The 22,811-nt window shown below is 39.8% G+C and overlaps 1 protein-coding gene across 1 annotated transcript in view; it reads right to left on the bottom strand.

Annotated features, from left to right (window-relative positions):
- Positions 1-9,590: 9,590 nt before the first annotated feature.
- Positions 9,591-22,811, bottom strand: part of LOC124719978 (zinc finger protein 135-like) — a 65,818-nt gene continuing 52,597 nt past the window's right edge. Inside the window, exon 7 of the mRNA XM_047245201.1 lies at positions 9,591-11,661. Within this exon, the coding sequence (XP_047101157.1) occupies positions 10,383-11,661 (1,279 nt within the window). The 3' untranslated portion in view covers positions 9,591-10,382. The remainder of the gene's footprint in view (positions 11,662-22,811) is intronic.

The raw sequence follows: 22,811 nt of genomic DNA, 5'->3' as shown, positions 1-22,811 counted from the left end.
CAGTGTTACCACTGCAACAAGGCCCTTAGCCACTTGCGTACTAGTAAAATCAAATTGTAAAAATTGATTACTCACTTGCTGAAGACATTTCTTCATTTCAGAAAGACAAGTAGCGATGTTCCAAATGCTACCATAGCTCTGAATAGGCCATTAATTAATGGCTGCAGCAGTGGCCTGGACATAACAAATTTCCAGGAATAGTGGGGTTCACCTTGTGCGAATATTCAATTGTTACTTAAAATGCTTTTCCTTCAAAAATGTTTTATCACATCAAAGCAAGTACTACTCCAAAAAAATATGCTAGTACCAGTAAATTCTGCACGGGATATGATGGTTGGTGCACAGTGACCAGCTTTCGTCCAAAGCATTTATTTATTTGTTTGGAAGGAGAGGCCGCCACTGTCTGCCTGATACACCATGATGACAGAATTGAGGTGCAAGCCCTGCGTCTTTCTTAAATAATTTTACAGATACTATTTGCATTACTTACAGCTTTGTAAGTCAACTTCATGATGTCATGCCCACAATTTCATTAATGGTCATAGTTATTGTAATATTTGCATTTAAGTAAGATGCTACATGAAACTCAAAAAAGTTTGAAATGATAGGGGTCGCTGTGATTTTGCATTTGGTGCATGTTTCGTAACATGTTTCACATATGAAATTTAGCTAACATATCGGATTTTTCTATAGACTTGGGTGGTGGCCTCTTTCCCCAGTGTCGAGAAAATTTATTTGATGTAGCACACTCATTTGTAATTGTGCAGGCCAGCAATAAAAGGTTATTTCATAAATGGTTTGATATACTGAAATGAGATTTTGTCAAATGGTAGCAAGCAAAGAGGGAATTTGGCATATTGTTATTACAAAAAACTTCGTTACCCTTTTGTTGTATTCCACTAACTACATACGTTTTTTGACGAAACGATGTAATTTTAAAGGCACTGTAGAAGAGTTGATGCTGGTCAGTTCTAATGCCTTGGACGTTGCTCGTTTCTGGGCAAGGACAATTTAATTCAATGTCTGTTAGTCTATACTTAAGTGCATTTATGGATGTTCATTTATGTACAATTACTTCTAACTGTATGCTAACTGTAATGCTTTGAACATAACTCACTTTTGGGCAAAAGCAAGTTAATTATAGATTTCTTTGTCCTTTTTCATGTTTACTTGTTAATGTCTATTGTCTACTTACATGTTTTATAACTGTTAATTTTTGTTAAGACCCTTGTAATTGGTGCCTTTGACATGAATAAAAAAACTGTAAAGGCTACCAAAAGTTTTTTTTTAATGAGAATTGCTGTGGGGTTTGGATCAGAATAAGTGAAGACATATTTATTTTTGTACTGTGGATGTGCTGTTTCATAAGCTATTGACCTTACTTTTCGTCAGTCCCTCACTTGATAAACCACGGTTTCAGAATTCTCTTGTGCCTGTGTCTGCACAATGTATTAGTGAGGTGACATTGTGTAAACACTGCCGGTAAAAGAAGCAAATTTTAACACGACAACAAGGGAAATGCAGGTTTCACTCAAAATTCGACAAACATGACGCTTCTCTTAAAGTTACATATGGTTAAAAACCAGACGAAAATAAATTGTTGTTTTTCTTGCATTTTCAGTGGAATTCGTTTTCGATACCAATCAAAGCAGAGGAGACAGCAGACCTTCTTGTGAATGGTCACCATGCAAGTGTGGGCATGGAGGGGGTCCACTTAATGTTTACAAAAAATGTGAGCATAAGCTTCAGTTTAGAATGCCATTTCGCCTCCAGCACGCTACATTTCTCTTACAGCACCTGCCCGCAATTCCTACCACTTGCCGAATGCACATCAACCGGCCACGTCGTTCTGAGTGCACTCCACCTCGTATCACAGCACATAACAACCCAGGCCACTTCAGAGAACACACTAGGAATGACTTATTTGCCATTAGAACCTATATCGACATCCGCGACGAAGGTGCACCTAAAATATCAACAATATGGCACTTCAAGAAGAATATAATAATTCCAATCCCAAAGAAAGCAGGTGTTGACAGACGTGAAAGCTACCATACAATCAGTTTAATAAGTCACGGCTGCAAAATACTGACACGAATTCTTTACAGACGAATGGAAAAACTGGTAGAAGCTGACCCTGGGGAAGATCAGTTTGGGTTCCGTAGAAATGTTGCAACATGTGAGGCAATTCTGACCTTACGACTTATCTTAGAAGATAGATTAAGGAGAGGCAAACCTACATTGCTAGCATTTGTAGACTTAGAGAAAGCTTTTGACAATGTTGACTGGAATACTCTCTTTCAAATTCTGAAGGTGGCAGGGGTAAAATACAGGGAGCGAAAGGCTATTTACATTTTGTACAGAAACCAGATGGCAGTTATAAAAGTCGAGGAGTATGAAAGGGAAGCAGTGGTTCGGAAGGGAGTGAGACAGGGTTGTAGCCTCTCCCCGATGTTATTCAATCTGTATATTGAGCAAGCAGTGAAGGAAACAAAAGAAAAATTTGGAGTAGGTACTAAAATCCATGGAGAAGAAATAAAAACTTTGAGGTTCGCCGATGACATTGTAATTGTGTCAGAGGCACCAAAGGTCCTGGAAGAGCAGTTGAACGGAATGAACAGTGTCTTGAAAGGAGGATATAAGATGAACATCAACAAAAGCAAAACGAGGGTAATGGAATGCAGTCGAATTAAATCGGATTATGCTGAGGGAATTAGATTAGGAAATGAGGCACTTAAAGTAGTAAAGGAGTTTTGCTATTTGGGGAGAAAAATAACTGATGATGGTCAAAGTAGAGAGGATATAAAATGTAGACTGGCAATGGCAAGGAAAGGATTTCTGGAGAAAAGAAATTTGTTAACATCGAGTACAGATTTAAGTGTCAGGAAGTCGTTTCTGAAAGTATTTGTATGGAGTGTAGCCATGTATGGAAGTGAAACATGCACAATAAATAGTTTAGACAAGAAGAGAATAGAAGCTTTCGAAATGTGGTGCTACAGAAGAATGCTGGAGATTAGATGGGTAGATCACATAACTAATGAGGAGGTATTGAACAGAATTGCGAGAAGAGAAATTTGTGGCACAACTTGACTAGAAGAAGGGATGGGTTGGTAGGACATATTCTGAGGCATCAAGGGATCACCAATTTAATATTGGAGGGCAGCGTGGAAGGTAAAAATCGTAGAGTGGGACCAAGAGATGAATACACTGAACAGATTCAGAAGGGTGTAGGTTGCAGTAGGTACTGGGAGATGAAGAAGTTTGCACAGGATAGAGCAGCATGGAGAGCTGCATCAAACCAGTCTCTGGACTGAAGACCAAAATAACAATATTGCACAATGACATTGTGAAATATATTGATGATAGGCTCCAGGCAGTGAATCGATATTGTGTCAAGTCCCAGGTGTGCAAATGTGGCAAATATGGATGCCAGATGTTATTTGGCTCTCAGTCTGGCTTCGCATTCTCGTACAGAAAAGAGAAAGTGTAGATGGATAAAGGAGTGGTATACAAAGAGAGGAAGACTGATACACGAAAATTTACTAAGTGAGCGAAGGAAAAGTGATCCAAATGATTATCAAAAATTTCTGAGGGTGGACGGTCACTCATTTGACATACTTTTGCAAATAGTTACACATTTATTTAAGAAAAAGAACTCTTCCTTGTAGATGCTATTCCTGCAACTCAGTGCCTGTCAATTTCATTAAATTATTTGGCAAACAGGAAATTCATTTGAAGAGCAGAAATTCATTAGTGCAATACCACCGCAGCCTGATCGTTATGGAAACATGCACATGCCCTTTATTTACATACACATAACAAGGGGTACTGTGGCTGTTCTTGTTTCAAAGATATACTTTGGCTGAAGAGAGTAAATGAGTGTGAATGTGTGTGTGTGTGTGTCAGAGAGAGAGAGAGAGAGAGAGAGAGAGAGAGAGAGAGAGAGTACAAATGACTAAAATAGGGAAGCTGAAACTGGCATTCGGATCGGGTCATGTGACATCCCTCAATTCCTTCTTTGGAGCAACCATATTAGATTGCATAGTACTTTGTTGTTTCTATATCGTAACTTGTGTGTTATGACAGTATGCCATTTCAAGGAAATGGCACATAGAAGATTTATTGAAAATGTCCCTCTTGGTATGATTTGTTACAATTAAATATCAGTTAACATATTGGTGGTGACAGGTCTTTGGGATATCCTATGTAAACTATACTAATGCTCAGAGTTGCACGCAGTTGCGTTGTTGTTACAGACATGTGGTTATGGAGTCTAAGTAAGTAGATTTGTGTCCTGCTACATGCTAGTATTTTTTTTTCATCTTTCCTTTTGTAAAAGATTCTGATTCTTTCTTATCCATGTAATAGAGTATGTTCTACAATATTCGCTGTTATGCACTCTCAGGAACAAATTTCTTTGAGTTTGTGTCTTCGATTTTCAGTCTGATTAAAACAATGAACGGATGAAATTCCTGCAAGTGATACGACCGGCAACTATATTTGTATTCTTGAGCATCACAAATATTTGTCTGTTTTTGTCTATTATGTGGTTACCGTTGGTTATCCTGCACACATCCCATCGGAAGTCAATTTCTTCCCAAATTTGCTGTAGCATTGCAGGTGCAACTTGCTCAGTGGCGGCATAAATTCTTGCTCTAAGTTCAGGTAGAGAAGCCGGCACAGGAGGTACAAACATGATATCCTTGATGAACCCCCATAAAAAAAAAAAGAGTGGTGTCAGGTCTGGGGAACCTGGGGACCATGCAACTGGTGCATCACAGCAAATCCACTGACCTGGAAGCAGTCACTCTGAAAATCCCGAATGTCAGCCAGGTAGTGGTGTGGTGCACCATCTTGCGTGAAGTAAATGTTTTGTTCTTGATCTGTGGTATCAAAAATTGTTGTAACATATCCAGGTACACTATCCCATTGATGGCTCTCTCACAGAAGAAAAGGGGCCGTATGCTTTGTTCTTGCTCAATGCACAAAAAACATTGTTTAGGGCTATCACAAACAGTTACAACGATTGATGTGGATTTTCACTGCCCCAGATCCTACAGTTGTGTGTGTTAACCTAGCCAGTTAAGTGAAAAGGTGAATCATCAAAAAAGATGATTTTGTCCAAGGAATGTTCATTCTCAAGTAATCAATTTAACATATCTGCACAGAAGTTCTTCCGAGCAATTTTATCAGTATCTCTTATTGCTTGTACAATCATCAATCTGTATGATTTCAAATGCAATGGTTTCTCAAAACATGCTAAACAGCTGTATGTGGAATTTGCAGTTTGCAAGATACATGCTGGGTTGATTTTGTAGGGCTGTTGAAAAAACATTGTATCACTTGCTCAACGACGTCATCAGATGTGCTGTTTCTACAAACATAAGTTATAGGCCTACTAGGAGGATCTTTGGCATACTTGGCATAGAATTATGCTGAACTGTTGGCACCGACCTTGATTCTTCTAAACACCCAGCTAGCACACTTGGGTCCAGTGAAGGCAGCCATTGTTAAGGCAACTGCCGCTAGCACTCCTTACGGTACCATTTGGTACTAGCAAACTACGCGAGACAAAACTTGATGTATTTCCCTACAAATTGACACTACAATCACCTCTGTAGGTACTATGAATTACTTTATATGAATTTTCAAAGTTGGAAAGTACTTTTTGAAACACCCTGTATGTCAAAAGATATCAGAATGGTATGAAGCAGGAATTTTAAAAATGTTCTCAATTTTGCTAATGACAGATCTGGCCTATATGACCAGACGCTTTCACGGCAAGAATGTATATTTCATACCAGTTTGATGACATACAGATATGTTTTTGTACTTAAAAATGGCATAAGGCCGAAATCTGGATTGTATAATAACTACACTGAAGTGCGAAAGAAACTGGTATAGGCATGTGTATTCAAATACAAAGATACGTAAACAGGCAGGATATGGCACCGCGGTCAGCAACTCCTACATAAGACAGGTGTCTGGTGTAGTTGTTGGATCGGTTACTGCTGCTACAATAGCAGGTTATCAAGATTTAAGTGAGTTTGAATGTGGTGTTGTAGTTGGCGCACAGGCAATGGGGCACAACATCTCTGAAGTAGCAATGAAGTGGAGATTTTCCCGTACGACCATTTAACGAGTGTACTGTGATATCAGGAATCCAGTAAAACATCAAAACTCTGACATCGATGCAGCCAGAAAAAGGTCCTGCAAATACGGGACCAACAATGACTGAAGAGAATTGTTCAATGTGACAGAAGTGCAACCCTTCTGCAAATTTCAAAGCTGGGCCATCAACTGGTGTCAGCTTGCGAACCATTCAACGAAACATCATTGATATGGGCTTTCAGAGCCAAAGGCTCACTTGTGTCCCCTTGATGACAGCACGACATAAGGCTTTACATCTCACCTGGGCCCATTAACACAGACATTGAACTTTTGATGACTGGAAACATGTTGCCTGGTCAGACAAGTCTCGTTTCAAATTGTATCGAGCGAATGGACATGTACAGGGATGGAGACAACCTCACGAATCCGTGGACCTTGCACATCAGCGGGGGACTGTTCAAGCTGGTATAAGCTCTGTAATGGTGTGGCATGTGTGCTGTTGGAGTGATATGGGACTCCTGATATGTTTAGATACGACTGACAGGTGACATGTACATAAGCATCCTGTTTGATCACCTGAATCCATTCATGTTCACTGTGCATTCCAATGGACATTGTCAATTCCAGCAGGACAAAGCGATACCCCACATGTCCAGAATTGCTGCAGAGTGGCTCCAGGAACACAATTCGGAGTTAAAAATCTTTCGTTGGCCATCAAACTCCCCAGGCGTGAACATTATTGAGCATATCTGGAATGCCTTGCAACATGCTCTTGGGAAGAGATCTCCATCCCTTCGTACTCTTATCGATTAATGGACAGGCCTGCTGGATTAATGGTATCAGTTCCCTCCAGCACTACTTCAGACATTAGTCGAGTCCATGCCCCATTGTGTTAGGGCACTTCTACATGCTTGCAGGGGCCTTACACAATTTTTGCCATATCCTGGCATCTGTTTACTGGTTAAATATGCGATTTTTTTATTTGATTTCTTTTTCCATCTGACTGGTGGTACATTACTAATAGTTATGCTGGGTCCAATTTCATGATTACAGACAAATGTTTTAGAAAGTGAATTTTCATATGAGGTGTGCTATTTTCAGTTGTCTATAGGGATATTGTCTAACTTTGGAGTTTCCTCAGGGAAGTCATTTTCCTGTGTAGTATGTTGCTTATTTTGAAAATAATCATTGTATTTAACAATTTAGCATTTAACACCTTTGGGCACTTTAAAGCTACTATCTAAATATGAAGTCCATACGTAAACTGGAAAAAGTACAACCCATATCAGAGTTTTATCACTGTGCCAACAAACATGTTAAAATAGAAGACTGTACTATTAAAGTGGAGAGACATGTCCAGCGGTCAGCATCTTCAAATGAAATGGGATGCATGTCAACATATCAATGTGTTACTATGCTGGTGCAGTGACAAAGCCCACATATGGGATGGTTTTTTTTATATACATCGAATTCATTACATGTTGCATCCCCAGCACTGATGTGCAGAATACAGCACACTGTATACATAATATCTACTGTGATGTAGTTTGATAATGCACAGGCAGGCAATATTAGCTAATTGCTACATTATGAAATAAAATGTTTATTTTCAAAATAAAACAATAGCCTTCACAGGAAAATTTGTTTCCTTGCAGAATTTGCAGCAGCTATGGACCCATGCGTACACTAACTCCGGCATGGAGAAAGTTGGTTTTCATGTTGTTGATTGTGTAAGTCTACTGAATTCCATCATGGGGACCAACTGGCTGCCAAGCATTCCACAGCAACATGCACAGTTGCCGTAACCTTGTCAATGTGCTCACTTGATGCGAAGCTGTCATAAGATGCACAGCAGGTTTACAGGTTCTGTCCCAAAATGTTTGAGAATAACGTTTTTATAGAAGTTCATTGCTTTTTAATGTAAAAAACCTTATCTATGCATCACTAACAGTTTTGTCCAGTTGACACAGGCTCCCTGGACAGTATCACTGGGAACGTCCTTAAGACAGGGCATCAAAGCCTCTTTTTACCCTTCTGATATCTCGTGAGGGTACCCCTTCAAGCTTGTCTTTCATCCTCTGAACAAAAAGAAGTCAGCGTGGTACAGTGCCTGTGGCAGTCTGTTGCTAAAGAGAAAGTCTTCCACAAGGGCAGTGTTGCTTGGTGCATTGCCGCGATGCTAAATCCTGTTGTTTGTGATGTCTCTTACCTGAGTGTTTTACCCTATCCGACACCTGGGTGAAGACCTGAGTATGAAACTGGCCATTAACTTTTGTCCTTGAGGCAGAAATTCCCTGTGAATCATACCTCTGTTGTCAAAAACGACAATGAGCATTAGCTTCGCACCAGATTTGCCCGTGTGTGGCTTCGGGTGAGGTGATATATCAAGCGCCACCCACTGCTTTGTCATTCAAAAACCCATATCTTGTCACCTGTCCCAACTCTGCCCAAAAAATTATGGTTACTTCCACAGAATTCCAATTATTCTCAGCACTTCCGCACATGGACTGCCTTCTGTTTGTTGGTCAGTTATTTGAGATTCTCTATCTGTACACCTTTCACATCCCTATTTCATCTCTCAAAATGTGATAAATGTTTTATTTCAGCATGCTACAATTCCCTGCTACCATTCTTACACTCGGGCATTGATTCCTGTTTAAAACTTTCTGCAGTTCCTCTGAATTTTTGATGTTGATAGATATCCTAAGGGCACGTTGTGATTGACATTTCCCTGGTCCTCCTGTATCATCTTGTGTCAGTCAAACTCTCAGCAGGATAGCACAGCTTCATCCCCTAAGGCTTCCCAAATTGTGAATGCTATCTCAGTTGTTTTTTAATGCAAAAGTAGAATGTGTATCACTTTCCAATAAAGTGCTGCATCTCAAATCTTGGCATGTCAACGAGAAACACTGTATGTGAAACGTAGTCCTCCCTTTGTCGCTGTAAGGAGGCAATTGAGCCAAGTCGCATTTGGTAGCCCTGATCACTCACCACAGTTTCCACAGATAACGACATCACTCTACCCACTGTGATTCACTGGAGCATTTTATTTTCAAAATTTTTGGGTTAGACCTATGAGAGTCCATTGAACCATGTTAGCAGAACCAACCAATCAATGTGCACTATGACAAGAGCCCTGCCCAGGGGCTCACAGTGTTGTAATGTAACAGACTGTGATGGAGGTACTGTTGTACACAATACACTGGTTTTGTATATCACCCAACCCTGATCAGATCCAATACGTAAACAAATGCAAATATCGAAATTACTTTAATGCAATCTATTACCAAATTCAGCAAAATTGTATGTATAACTGTTTGTAACTTAGATAAATGCCATATTTATCATTTTCAGTAAATACAAACTTGATATAAAATAATATGAACTGTAATAAGAAACCACAACAACTGGTGGGAAGAAAAATTATAATTTAACTATGTTTAAAATGAACATTTTGTAAAATTAATTGTTAAGAACACTTGTGATGTAAATTTTTATTTAAAAGAAGGAACATGTATTAAATTTAAGTACAGAAGTTGAATTTATATTTTGTCATGGGCACCACAATGATTTAATTGTAAATCAATAAAAATTTTACAGTCTATAATGAATGTACTGGTTTATATCGTTCAAACTAAATTTACACTTAGGTGGTTGCCTCTGTCGAACAAGTAAACTGTACATACCTGCCACCAGGGTACACTGCAGGCCAGTAAAAGTACTGGCAGTTCAGTTCAAGTAGTTACGAAAGAACACTACGTGAATAGGGTTTTGTGGAAGTTTAAAGCAATAAATGTGGAAATGAATTTTAAAGTGCTATTTGAGTTTTATTTAACAATTAACCAGTCATACAAAACAAAATTAGATGCTGTAATATTCAAAATAAAAAGTACTCTTTACTTTTGTTTTCAGTAGTAAGCAGATCAGACCACTAATATTATAAGAGGACTGAACGTACGAAATTAAGTACAATGTGTCACATTACGGTCTAAAAAAATTTAAACCTGCAAATAAGCTTCACATTCTTCCTGAAGCACTTGCAAATAATTAATGTGGTGTGATTTGAATTTATTGTGGGACTCCTCTTACAACAGTAATGATTAGAATGGGGATGTTTCAGTGTGAAATTGTAAGGTGCACAGCAAGTTTATAAAAACTCATCTTCACTCTGTCGGCACAACATCTTTGGTGGTATTTCTGATAGTACGGAGGCACAAATGCCGGTTCAGACTGGTCCTGCGTGCAAAGCGCTCCTCAAAGGCGGTGCAGTCTCAGGACTCCTCTCGCATTAGGACGCGCCCAGGTTTTTGCGAGGTATCGCCACTGACGAACGCCTTGCCACACGCATTGCAGGCGTACAGCCACTCACCCGTGTGCGGGCGGTGGTGCACTTTCACACTTCTACTTCGCGTAAATGACTTTCCGCAGGTGTCGCAGCGGTACGGCCGCTCACCCGTGTGCATACGGAGGTGTACCTTGAAGTTCCTGTTCTGTGTGAACGACTTGCTACAGTAGTCGCAGCGGTAGGGCCGCTCACCCGTGTGGACGCGCGAGTGCTGCGCCAGGTTGCTGCCGTTGGTGAACCGCTTGTGGCAGACGCCGCACTCGTGGGGCCGCTCACCCGTGTGCTGCAGCAAGTGCTGCCTCAGATTATTGCTGCGCGAGAACGCCTTGCCGCACGTATCGCAGCGGAAGGGACGCTCGTCCGTGTGCTGCAGCGAGTGCAGCCTCAGCTGACCACTGTGCGAGAATGTCTGGCCGCAAGTGTCACAGCAGTAGGGTCGCTTTCCAGTGTGGACGCGCATGTGCTGCGCCAGGTTGCTGCCGTAGGTGAACCGCTTGTGGCAGACGCCGCACTCGTGCGGCCGCTCACCCGTGTGCTGCAGCGAGTGCTGCCTCAGACCGTTGCTGCGCAAGAACGCCTTGCCGCAGGTATCGCAGCGGTAGGGACGCACACCCGTGTGCTGCAGCCTGTGCAGCCTCAGATGATCTCTGCGCGAGAACTTCTGGCCGCAAGTGTCACAGCAGTAGGGCCGCTCGCCCGTGTGTGTCCGGTAGTGCAACTCGAGGCTGTTGGCATCGTTCCAGGTCTTGTGGCAGATGTCGCATTTCAGCAGGTGCTGCTGCACGTGGGTCCTCAAGACCCTCTTGTCGACAAACACTTCCCGGCAGACGTCGCACGTGTAGGTGTCACCTCCGTCAGGTAGAAGTGACGGCTGCCCGACGACACTGCCGTTCGTCGGCGGGGAGAGCCTCTCGCAACTGTCTTTTACTTGGTAGCAGTTCGAATTTGCGTCCGAGGCATCCTTGCAGGATCTGTCGCTCAACACAGTACTTGTAGCGGAATAGCTGTCTTTATGGGTCCCGAGCTTCCTCTGCCTCTCAAAGCCCATCACCTGGCCTGAGAGTAGGTGCGTATTGCTTTCATTCCTGTCACATTCTTTCCGGCTGCCACTGCGATTACTGTCACTACACTGTATCTCGTCTGTTCTGGTGCTTATGGTGGCACATTTGTGAATAGTACAACCACCCTGGCCTTGTGGGATAAACCTGAAAAATTGCAGAGATGGCATTAAGTCATTTGGTAATGATAAGACGTTTTATATTCGTATTAATGTAACTGCCAGTGTTCAGCAGTACTGAATAACGTAATACACAGCACTAATATAAAACCTGATATATATTTCATCTATGTAATTTATGTCCTCTGCCTCTGCATTGCCATTTGATTTTACATAGATATTTTTTAACTTTGATTATTCTTCACAAAATTTTATCCTTACTGCAGTGTTACATGTAGCAATGGCGAAAATAAAATATGGATATGTGGGGAAAACCGTTGTTTACCTAAGTTAAATTTCAAATTTTTCATAAATTCTAAAAGTAATATGAAAGGTAAAATTAACTTCATAATCCAATCAATGCTAAATGAACTGATGTTGGCAACTATTAAAATCTCATAATGAAATAAATTTTAATATTTGAGAAAATGAAATCTGATATAACAAATTTAAAACTGAGAAACAGTAATACTACTATGTCACAAAAAAACCTGATTGTTAAATAATAATAATAATAAAAATTTAGTAATTTATGATCTAGCAAATTGGTGTTGAATAACAAAAGCAATTCTACAATGTTAATGGATAGTTAAATGTTAAAGTCTACTCAACCAAGTGGTGGTTTGGGAACGAACACACACACACACACACACACACACACACACACACACACACACACACACACACACACACACACACACAAGGATTTAAGTTCTACAAGCTTTCAGAGCCAGAGGCTCCTCTTCCTGGCAGCAGAGTTGAAGGAGAAGGAAGAGGGGTCAAGGAAAAGGTTTAGGCAAAGGAGTACAGTTCACAAAAGTCACCCAGAACCCAGGGTCAGGGGAGACTTACCGGACAGGGCAAGCGTCCCACCTGGTAAGTCCAATCCTTTTCCTTCAACTGCCGCCTTCTTCCCCTTCAACTCTTCTCCCAGAAGAAGGAGCCACTGGCTCCAAAAGCTTGTAAAAGTTAAATCCTTGTGTGTGTGTTTTCCCCTACCATGGCTCAGCGAGTAGATTTTTTATCTATCCATTTACATTATATTATCAATAATTGCCGTATTTACTTGAATCTAAGCCGCACTCGAATCTAAGCCGCATCTGAAAAATGAGACTCGAAATCAAGGAAGGAAAAAAAAAAAAAAAAAAAAAAAATTCTCGAATCCAAGCCGCATCTGAAATTTGAGAATCGAAATTCAAGGAGGAGAAAAGTTTTAGGCCGCACCTCCAAATCGAAACAAAGTTGGTCAATTGTAATATGAGACACAATTTAGGTCGAATGAATGACGATACAGCTACAGTAGTTTGGTTCGAGTCGTAAGTTTAGCAGTTAAGCTTTACCAGGTAGCCATTGCTATGCGTCAGGTGCTCCGTCAGTATTTATACGGGTACCCTTCCTTTTTCAGGTGCTTCGTCTGATTTGAATCGATTGCTTATTTTGCTTTGATCTGATAAGTGCCGTTTTCTTTGTTATAGGTGTTTACGCCACTGTAAGCTGAAAATGCATTACTGTACTGTGTCATGCATCGTTTGTCGCATTCTGATAATGTGTGTTTACGACCTGTCGCCGCTCGCAACATGGCTTGCTTTTGTGCGCGCTACCGCCGCTTACGATAAAAAAAAAAGAGGAATTGTCTCATTAGCGAAACAATGGCAAGAGACTGCTATTTGTTGTTACTTACACTGCTGCTTTCTTTGATAATGATTAACAAGAACCAAATAATAGACTGTGTATGATAGAAAATGTTCTGAACGAGAGTTTAGCTAAAATTTTTCGCCGTTTGAAAATCTTTGCATACGCCTCTTTCGTTCATTACATTCTACGCAGAAATTAGAGTCATCTTAGGTTTAAAAATCTAGTCAATTGCTGTGCTTGATTTCTGACTGTATCGCTATTAGGCATAAGAATAATACGAATATATACATGACATGATATGTGTATTCTTCCACGTTTGCTGTTGTCTCACACTAGTTTCGTAGTTTATTAGGCATTATTAAATGAGATAGCAGCAAACACGAAAGAATACATGGCAAAATGTTTATATTCTTATTATTCTTATGGTGAAGAGAATACTGCATGTGATTCACAATTCATAAAAGTTCCTATTAGCAACCATCTCTTCTCACAGATACGAAAAAATTCAGAACGTAGAGTTGGCCATATTGACAAACATCCCAAACAGTCTTGCCAGTCGGATTTTCATAGTACATCGAAATGCTGCTACATTGGAAGATGAACAACACAGAATTTGTATTTACTTTGTTGGATAATGTACGAAAATGCAGTGGTCGAAACTCGGGGCTCCCCAAATAGCAAAACTCCTTTACTACTTTAAGTGTCTCATTTCCTAATCTAATACCCTCAGCATCACCCGACTTAACTCGACTACATTCCATTATCCTCGTTTTGCTTTTGTTAATGTTCATCTTATATCCTCCCTTCAAGACACCATCCACTCCGTTCAACTGCTCTTCCAAGTCCTTTGCTGTCTCTGCCAGAATTACAATGTCATCGGCGAATGTCATAGAGCCACTGTTATTTACAATTTATATTAGTGATCTGGTGGATAATGCTGGAGACTTCACAAGGCTATCTGCAACTGATACTGTTGTCCGTATAGTAAAGTTGCAAACCAGAAGACTGCAATGAAATTCGTGAAAGCCTGCCGAGGACCGAAGATTTGTGCAGGGACTAATAGTTAATGCTGAACCTAAATAAATTAAACTTGTTTTGCACAAACAGGCACAGAAATCTATTACTGTTCAATTATACTGTTTGAATAAATCACTGGAAACAGTAACTACCATAAAATACTTAGGCGTAAATGACCAAAGTGAAATGCCCACATAAGAAAAGGAGGTAGGGGGAAAAAAAAAAAAAGAAAATCAGCCAGGCAGAGATTCACTGCCAGAATCTTTAGGAAATGTAATTCACCTACAAAAGAAGTGGCTGACAAGACACTTGTTAAGAACTGTTCTTGACTGTTTGATATGAGTATGTATCCTTTACCAGGCAGGATTAATAAAAGAGATCGGGAAGGTTCAACGACGAGTTGTGCATTTCTTCACAGGTTGCACAGTTGGCGCGAGAAGAAAAGAGATGCTCAACAAACTGCAGCAGCTGACGCTACAAGAGGAGGCAGTATCATAACCGACAGGCTGACTATTGAAATGGCAAGAACTTACATTTCAAGAAGAGTCTGTCAACATATTACTTCCTCCTGTAGCCACAATGAGAAAATACAACAAATTAGAGCTCATTCTGAGGTTTATTGACAATCTTTCTTTGCAGGAATGGAACAGTGGCAACAGAAGTACCGTCTACCACACACCATGAGGAAGCTCTCACAGTGTAACTATATTTGTAGATTAGGTTGGTATTCTGGGGATCACACTATGATCTAATGTTTAATTTTGTAGCTAACGTTTTGTCTCTTACTGTGGGTGAGATTGTATGTGTTCGTGGTGGCAAAAATGGTCAATTCTTCACAGCAAACACGCTCGGCTAGCCGAAACTACAAAACTGTTCAACTGTAGCCACGCTACAGCCGTGTCGTGACGTTGTCTGACAGCTGTAAAAGATGACTGGAGAGTTGTGTCAACACACATTACAGAATCTACATACATTACAAAATCTGTACGGCGGGAGGGAATTGCTTGCGTCATTTACTATGAAGTCCCAGAACTTGTCTAATTTCAGTCCTCCTCCTCTTCTTGGTATGGCTGTTTTCCTGTTAACAAGTAAGTATGAACTCTCTTTGATCCCTAGCACAGAAACAATTGCACCTTGATAAAATTTTAGTATTTGAGAACATAATTAGGTGGTTTCCTGGCACAGAAAAATGGTGCACTCAGAACACCGGTTCACTGGGCAAGAACTCTGTCAGATCCGGATAATTTGGTGATGGAGATAGAACATCTACAATCCATGTTCTACAAAAACAGGCATTCTTCTCAGGATCTTCAAAAGGTGCTGCACCCCGTTTCCCTATGAGGGGTTCCTGAGGAGATACAAGAAGAAACGTGAAAGGTTGCACATTTGCCAGATCGGTAGAATTCTCCGCAAACATTACATTAAAAGCGTGTTCCATCCACCTGCCAACATTAAGGCTCTGCTAGAGACTGTGAAGGATGACCTGTGTCTACAGAAACCGGGCGTTTACCACACACCGTGTGAATGTGGTATGGCATACATCGGCCAGACGACCAGGACTGTTGACATCAGGTGCAAAGAGCACCAGAGGCACACAAGACAGACAGGCAACCAAGTCAGCGATTGCCGAGCATTGTTTAGAACTCAATCATTCTATGAAGTATAACGATGCCAAGATTTTAACACAAACATCGAGACACTGGGACACCGTCATCAAAGAATCTACTGAGATTAAGGTTGCGGAGAATCTCATTAACTGGGACACCGGTTTCCAGCTGAGCTCGGCTTGGAACCCAACACTCTATCTTCTGAAGCCGCAATGTAGGCAACATCCATACCCCCAAGGGACACAAGTATAAGGAGGGAATTACAGATAACAGCCCAGTACATATAACAAAGGACATATGTGAAATGGCACCTCAGGCAACAGACACAATATCTCTTCAGAGTCTGGAGCGACAGTTTGAACACAAATGGCCTGAAAATAGCACTGCAGCCGCTCCTGGGGGGCCAGAACTTCGGACGGAAAACCTAACACGACACAGCACAGTAGCAGAATGTCCTAATTCACGGAAGGACTCAAATGATGACAATCGGAAGATAAAATGTCTAGCACAGCTTGGACGCGATTCACAACTTAATTCAGCTACATTGACAACGGATAATAACCACAGAGTACTTACACAACGTTCGGAATAGCGCGGCTATAAGAAAATGTTACAGCCATTGCTATGGGTCGGCGCACACCACAGACAGAGCACCAGACACAGCGTGGACCACAGGGAGAACACCTAGCACAATATAGGCATAAATACTGGACTCATTCCACACTGGAGTCACTATCAGACAGCAACTGAAGACTGCAAGTCACACAGTTGAAATATCGTGCAGGAGAGATGCGAATAACTGGCAGAAAACCGATTAATCAAGATAACTCCTCACCGGGAAAGCTTGAAGAATTATAGCTAAATACTTATATGGCCAACAAATTTTGGAAACTAGTGAGACAAATAATCCAACATATTCTTCACTTTAGTCAGACGTGACTGAACCTGAGTGTTGATATGTGCAGCACCCTCTGGACCAGAAACACGAAGTGACCAGAAAATTTGCAATTATAGTCTGAAATGAAGTCAGATGATTGTAAACATTCTCTTGAAAAAAAGTCAAGCAAGTTCTTACATTTTTTTAATGCCATATTCAGGAGCACACCATGGAAGCGTTTCGTTTCTTCCTTGGCAATATTTCTCCAGTCCCACCACACAGGCTCTTGTGCAAGTGATGTCACTTTACGATTTTGGCCATGGCATACCTGTTCGTTTGGTCTTAAATTTCTTGAAATAGGTTGTCTGTAAAAATTAACTGAAAGAAATCAACCGGAAATGATGGAACATTACCAGTTTCAGTGATAAAACAATACTTTGCATAGTCAAAAGGAAAATCTGTAAATTCAGAGTATTTTTGCTCCACATTTGCCACGAATCTTATGCTGAATCACTATAAAAATGCACATTTTCACAGTTTTCATTGTGAACTTCACTAAAATGGTTTAGAAATGAAACACTCATCATCAACATCACATCACATCACAGCCATTGCACGCATGCAAACTTGAGCATAGTACTTCCAACATTCCTTTCAACAACTGCTACAGTTTCACACCGAGTTAACACAGGTTTCCCTAGATGGCAACACTAAGCACCATTAATGCCTACTACTGTCAGAATTGAGAATTGAGCATGTGAGAGCTGAAAAAAAAAAAAACTGTTAAATGAGGCTTGCAGGGAAACAAATTTCACAATGTCGAGCACCACTCGACGTTTGAGTGGAAAGGTTCAATCTCCTGACCGTGGTTTGAATGTTCATAAAAACATTTCCTTCAGAAGGAAACAACTGACATGTTGTGGCAAAGATACATTAAAACATAGCCAAAGATGTCAGTAATACATAAAATTTCAGCTTTATAATAAATTAAAATGTGCTCAACATGGTGGTTATCGTTTAGTATTACCTCACAAATGTAGAGCTAGTGTGCAAGTGTCACATAAGCAATGCTTGTGCTGCAAGTGTCACATAAGCAATGCTTGTGCTGCAAGTGTCACATAAGCAATGCTTGTGCTGCAAGTGTCACATAAGCAATGCTTGTGCTGCAAGTGTCACATAAGCAATGCTTGTGCTGCAAGTGTCACATAAGCAATGCTTGTGCTGCAAGTGTCACATAAGCAATGCTTGTGCTAAGTAAAGCTTCTGGCAGTCTGGCAGGAGAGGTCACTAGTAGTATACGAAAGGAGGGTGCACGATAATGAATGATACTTTATCGTGCTAAACTTGCTTAAAACGTTAAAATTAAAATTAAGACATTAAAAACCAGCTCACACTGTGTACATATTTAAAAATAATAAAATGTGAACAAATAGAGAGATGGTCGCGGTAGTGGGTGGAGGGAAGACGGTAAAAGTGTAAACTCACATATACATGTCTGAAAAACTGAACATCAAACCTCTTGGAATACGTTCACATCAAAACAGAGAAGAAACCGAAGTACCATTAGCATTAACAGGTAAGGAAAATGACATACCCTATAGTCATATGGAAGATCGAGCCTTTTCTTTGTTACGTTAATGAAAGTAGTGGTCTGAAACTATCTAGCAAATTCCTATTTTTGAGTTGCAAAATAGATCCATCTTTGTGGGTAAAATGTTTAAGAATCTATAATTCTTCTACCAAGTCATACCTGTAACCTATACTTTCTTTATGCAAAAGTACCAAGTTTTCTAGTCTCCGCAGTGGGTGTTGAGCAAGAAGCAGAAGTTCTGTGAAAATAGAACTGTACACATTTTCCCCAGTTTTACTTACCAGATCCTTTTTATATCTTCCTTTAAATGATATCTGTGTCTGTCCTACATAACAGTTAGGGCAACCATTACATGTAACTTTACAAATGCCAGAGTTTGTGAAACAACATTCTTGCATTCTGATAGAGTAGGTTACTTTTTGTCTCAGGCTATTGTTTACAGAGAAAACAACCTTTCAGCAACATTTCTTACTTAACAGCGGACTTATCCTGGACAATACTTTTCCTAGAAAAGGTATAGTAAGAAACTTGTTACTGACTGTTGTAGGTAATTTGATTTTTACACCTATTTTAGATGGTAACCTATTATTTGTTGCCATTTTGTTCACTTCAAATATGCACACAACTAATTATGATCTGGTTTTAATGTTATAATTTTAATATTTAAAGCAAGTTTAGCAAGAAAAAGTTTCATTCATTATAGCGCACCCTCCTGGCACATACTCCTAGTGCCCTGTTAGCCAGGAGCTTTCCTTAGCTCAAGCGGTGCATGTGTGATGCTAGAGCTCTAGCTGTACATTGGTGAGGTAATCCTAAATGACAACCACCATGTTGTGCTTATTTTAATTATCATGGAGGTGAGATTTCATATTTTACTGACACCTTGTCGAGATAGTCACCTCAGTTCACGAGAGCACGCAAGTCACGGTACATAAAATGCTCCCACAACACTACAGAACCAGCTCTGGCTCTAACTACAGCCCTTCACACATGATGCGAGATAAACACCTCTTCCAACCAACAATGCACTCGACACCTAACCTCATCTGAGAGGAGGGAAAATCGCAACCTGTCGAATCACAATATGTGCCCCTGGTCAGCTACTGCCTAGTTTGTGTTGTTTGGCCCACTGAAGGCATCCAACTTCATATACTGCTTTGAGCAACGGCCTTTTATGATGTGGCCAACTCCTTATGTTGACTGTGTGATGAAGCAAGCTGTGATAATTTTTACTTCCCCTCTTGTTTTGCGATCTGCCTCCTTAAAATTCATTTTTCATTTAATTATAATTAACATAATCTGCATTTTCATAAAAGGTAAAGATTGGGCCTCAGTTTTAGAGAATACAACACCAGAACTAATTTTGTGCCTAGTTTTAGGGATAATTGCTTTTATAATTTATTTTGACTATTCCTAATTAGTAACTTTCATTATAGGGTGAAATCAGTAATTGTTTCTAACTTAAATTCTACTATAGGTTTGTTTATAAATAAAATAGGTTTGTTTATAAATAAATAAATCTTCTGCTACCAGTCACGATTTTTCTTTATTTTACTATTCGCACGACGCATTTCGAGAAATAATTCCCATTTTCAAGTGCGTTTTTTTTTATGTGTGTTAAGCCATTTCTTTTGATGTTGTCAGTGTGTGCGAGTCTGCTTCATTTTGTTGACTTTTAAGTTTTCTAATGGTCCATTTGTGTAGAGTCTCACACACACTTAACATCACACATATCTTATATAAGATATTTTCGATGTGTAAAGTGTACAAGTTGTGTGTGAGACTCTTATATAAGATATTTTCGATGTGTAAAGTGTACAAGTTGTGTGTGATGTTAAGTGTGTGTGAGACTCTACACAAATGGACCATTAGAAAACTTAAAAGTCAACAAAATGAAGCAGACACACACACACACTGACAACATCAAAAGAAATGGCTTAACACACATTAAAAAACGCACTTGAAAATGGGAATTATTTCTGGAAATGCGTCGTGCGAATAGTAAAATAAAGAAAAATCGTGACTGGTAACAGAAGATTTATTTATTTATAAACAAACCTATTGTATCTACAGTCGCAGGCTTTCAGAAACCATTTATAATGGATCAAATCAAATTAAATTCTACTGTTGACATATAAACAAATGTAAATTCCGTAATAATTATAAACATTTGGAAGATGAAATGCTAGTATTCTTAAACTACCTATTTGGCTCTAGTCGAAAACATGTTAACAAAGCCAGCTCTTAATTCCAAAGTAAGTTCCAGTTTCGTCAAAAGTATTGTTTGCATAGCTACATATGTGAATTTCATCATTTAAACAAATACTTCAGCTTAGTCCTCGTTGTAGAAGAAACTGTTAAAAAGAAGGAAGTTTTCGATGTATTCGGTTAATTTAATTAGTTAAGTTTTAATTGTAATTTGTGTAAATTAAACTTCGAACAATGTGTAGTTTCAGCACGTATTATTGTAATGATATATAAGGGCCAAGTTTTTGGTCATGAGACAGTCAGTCCACGGTTAAGTTTCAAACGAGGAACCTGTGTGGGTTAGAACGACAACAATGCATCAACTTAACAGTGAAATAAGTGTTACACCAATAGGGCGTGTGTTAAAGCAATAACAGTGTCTGTTCGATTTATTTGAAAGACTGAACCGTGTGGTTAGGCTTTTACTGCTCGTAGATGTTCAACAGTAAACTATTGTAGCAGTATGTGGATGTTCGCCTGCAAACTATCAATGACACTTGTTGAAAGTTAGACAATAGTGCATTGGCCATGTAACTGCGTAATATTGGTGAGTTGTGAACAGTGAAAGTAAAAGACTGTGAAACAAGACTGTGCATCTGTTGGCTACATCATTTACAGTAGACAGTAGTTTTACTTCCACAACCCATTTTTGAGCCAGTACGTTGATTCAAGGACAACAAGCGAAGAAACAAATGAATGTGAATCGTCACAACTGAGTACAGTTCTCTTAACAATATTTGTTCAGTAATTGATAGAGATAGATATGCACTCACTGACAGCAATAATTCCTGTCATGTTTGGAACTGTTTATCACTGACAATGCACGACACTCATCTCTGGTCCCTGTCTGTAGGGTATCTTTGCAACAACCATTCATTCACCTGACAAAAGATCCGTACCCAAAGACTGGAAAGTTGCACGGGGCACACCAATATTCAAGAAAGGTAGTAGGAGTAATCCACTAAATTACAAGCCCATATCATTAACGTTGATATGCAGCAGGATTTTAGAACATATATTGTGTTCGAACATTATGAATTATGTCGAAGAAAACGGTCTACTGACACAGTCAACAAGGGATTAGAAAACACTGTTCCTGTGAAACACAACTAGCTCTTTATTCACATGAAGTGTTGAGAGCTATTGACAAGGGATTTCAGATAGATTCCGTATTTCTGGAAGGCGTTTGACACTGTACCACACAAGCAGCTCGAATGAAATTGCATGCTTCTTGAATATAGTCTCAGTTATGTGATTTGTGATTTCCTGTCAGAGAGGTCACAGTTCGTAGTAACTGACAGAAAGTCATCGAGTAAAACAGAAGTGATTTCTGGCGTTCCCCAAGGTAGTGTCACAGGCCCTTTGCTGTTCCTTATCTATATAAACGATTTGGGAGACAATCTGAGCAGCCGTCTTTGATTGTTTGCAGATGACACTGTCGTTTATCGACTAAAAGTCATCAGAAGATCAAAACAAACTGCAAAACGATTTAGAAAACATATGTAATGGTACGAAAAGTGGCAGTTGATCCTAAATAATGAAAAGTGTGAGGTCATCTACATGAGTGCTAAAAGGAACTCAAACTTCAGTTACACGATAAATCAGTCTGATCTAAAAGCCATAAATTCAATTAAATACCTAGGTATTACAATTACAAACAACTTCAATTAGAAGAAACACATAGAAAATGTTGTGGGGAAGGCTAACCAAAGACTGCATTTTATTGGCAGGACACTTGGAAAATGTAACAGACCTACTAAGGAGACTGCCTACACTACGCTTGTCCGTCCTCTTTTAGAATACTGCTCCGCGGTGTGGGATCCTTACCAAATAGGACTGTCGGAGTACATTGAAAAAATTCAAAGAAAGGCACCACATTTTGTATTATTGCAAAATATGGGAAAGAGTGTCACAGAAATGATACAGGATTTGGGATGGAAATCATTAGAAAAAGGTGCTTTTCGTTGCGACGGAATCTTCTCACAAAATTCCAATCACCAACTTTCTCTTCCGAATGCGAAAATATTTTGTTGACACCGACCTACATAGGGAGGGACGATCACCATGATAAAATAAGGGAAATCAGAGCTCGTACGGAAAGATGCAGGTGTTCATTCTTTCCACGCGCTATACGAGATTAGAATTATAGAGAATTTTGAAGGTGG

This window comes from Schistocerca piceifrons, chromosome 11, assembly GCF_021461385.2.
Source record: "Schistocerca piceifrons isolate TAMUIC-IGC-003096 chromosome 11, iqSchPice1.1, whole genome shotgun sequence".
NCBI classification, from domain to species: domain Eukaryota; kingdom Metazoa; phylum Arthropoda; class Insecta; order Orthoptera; family Acrididae; genus Schistocerca; species Schistocerca piceifrons.
The sequence above is the reverse complement of the archived record's forward strand: the minus strand, read 5'-3'. Positions and strand labels throughout refer to the sequence as shown.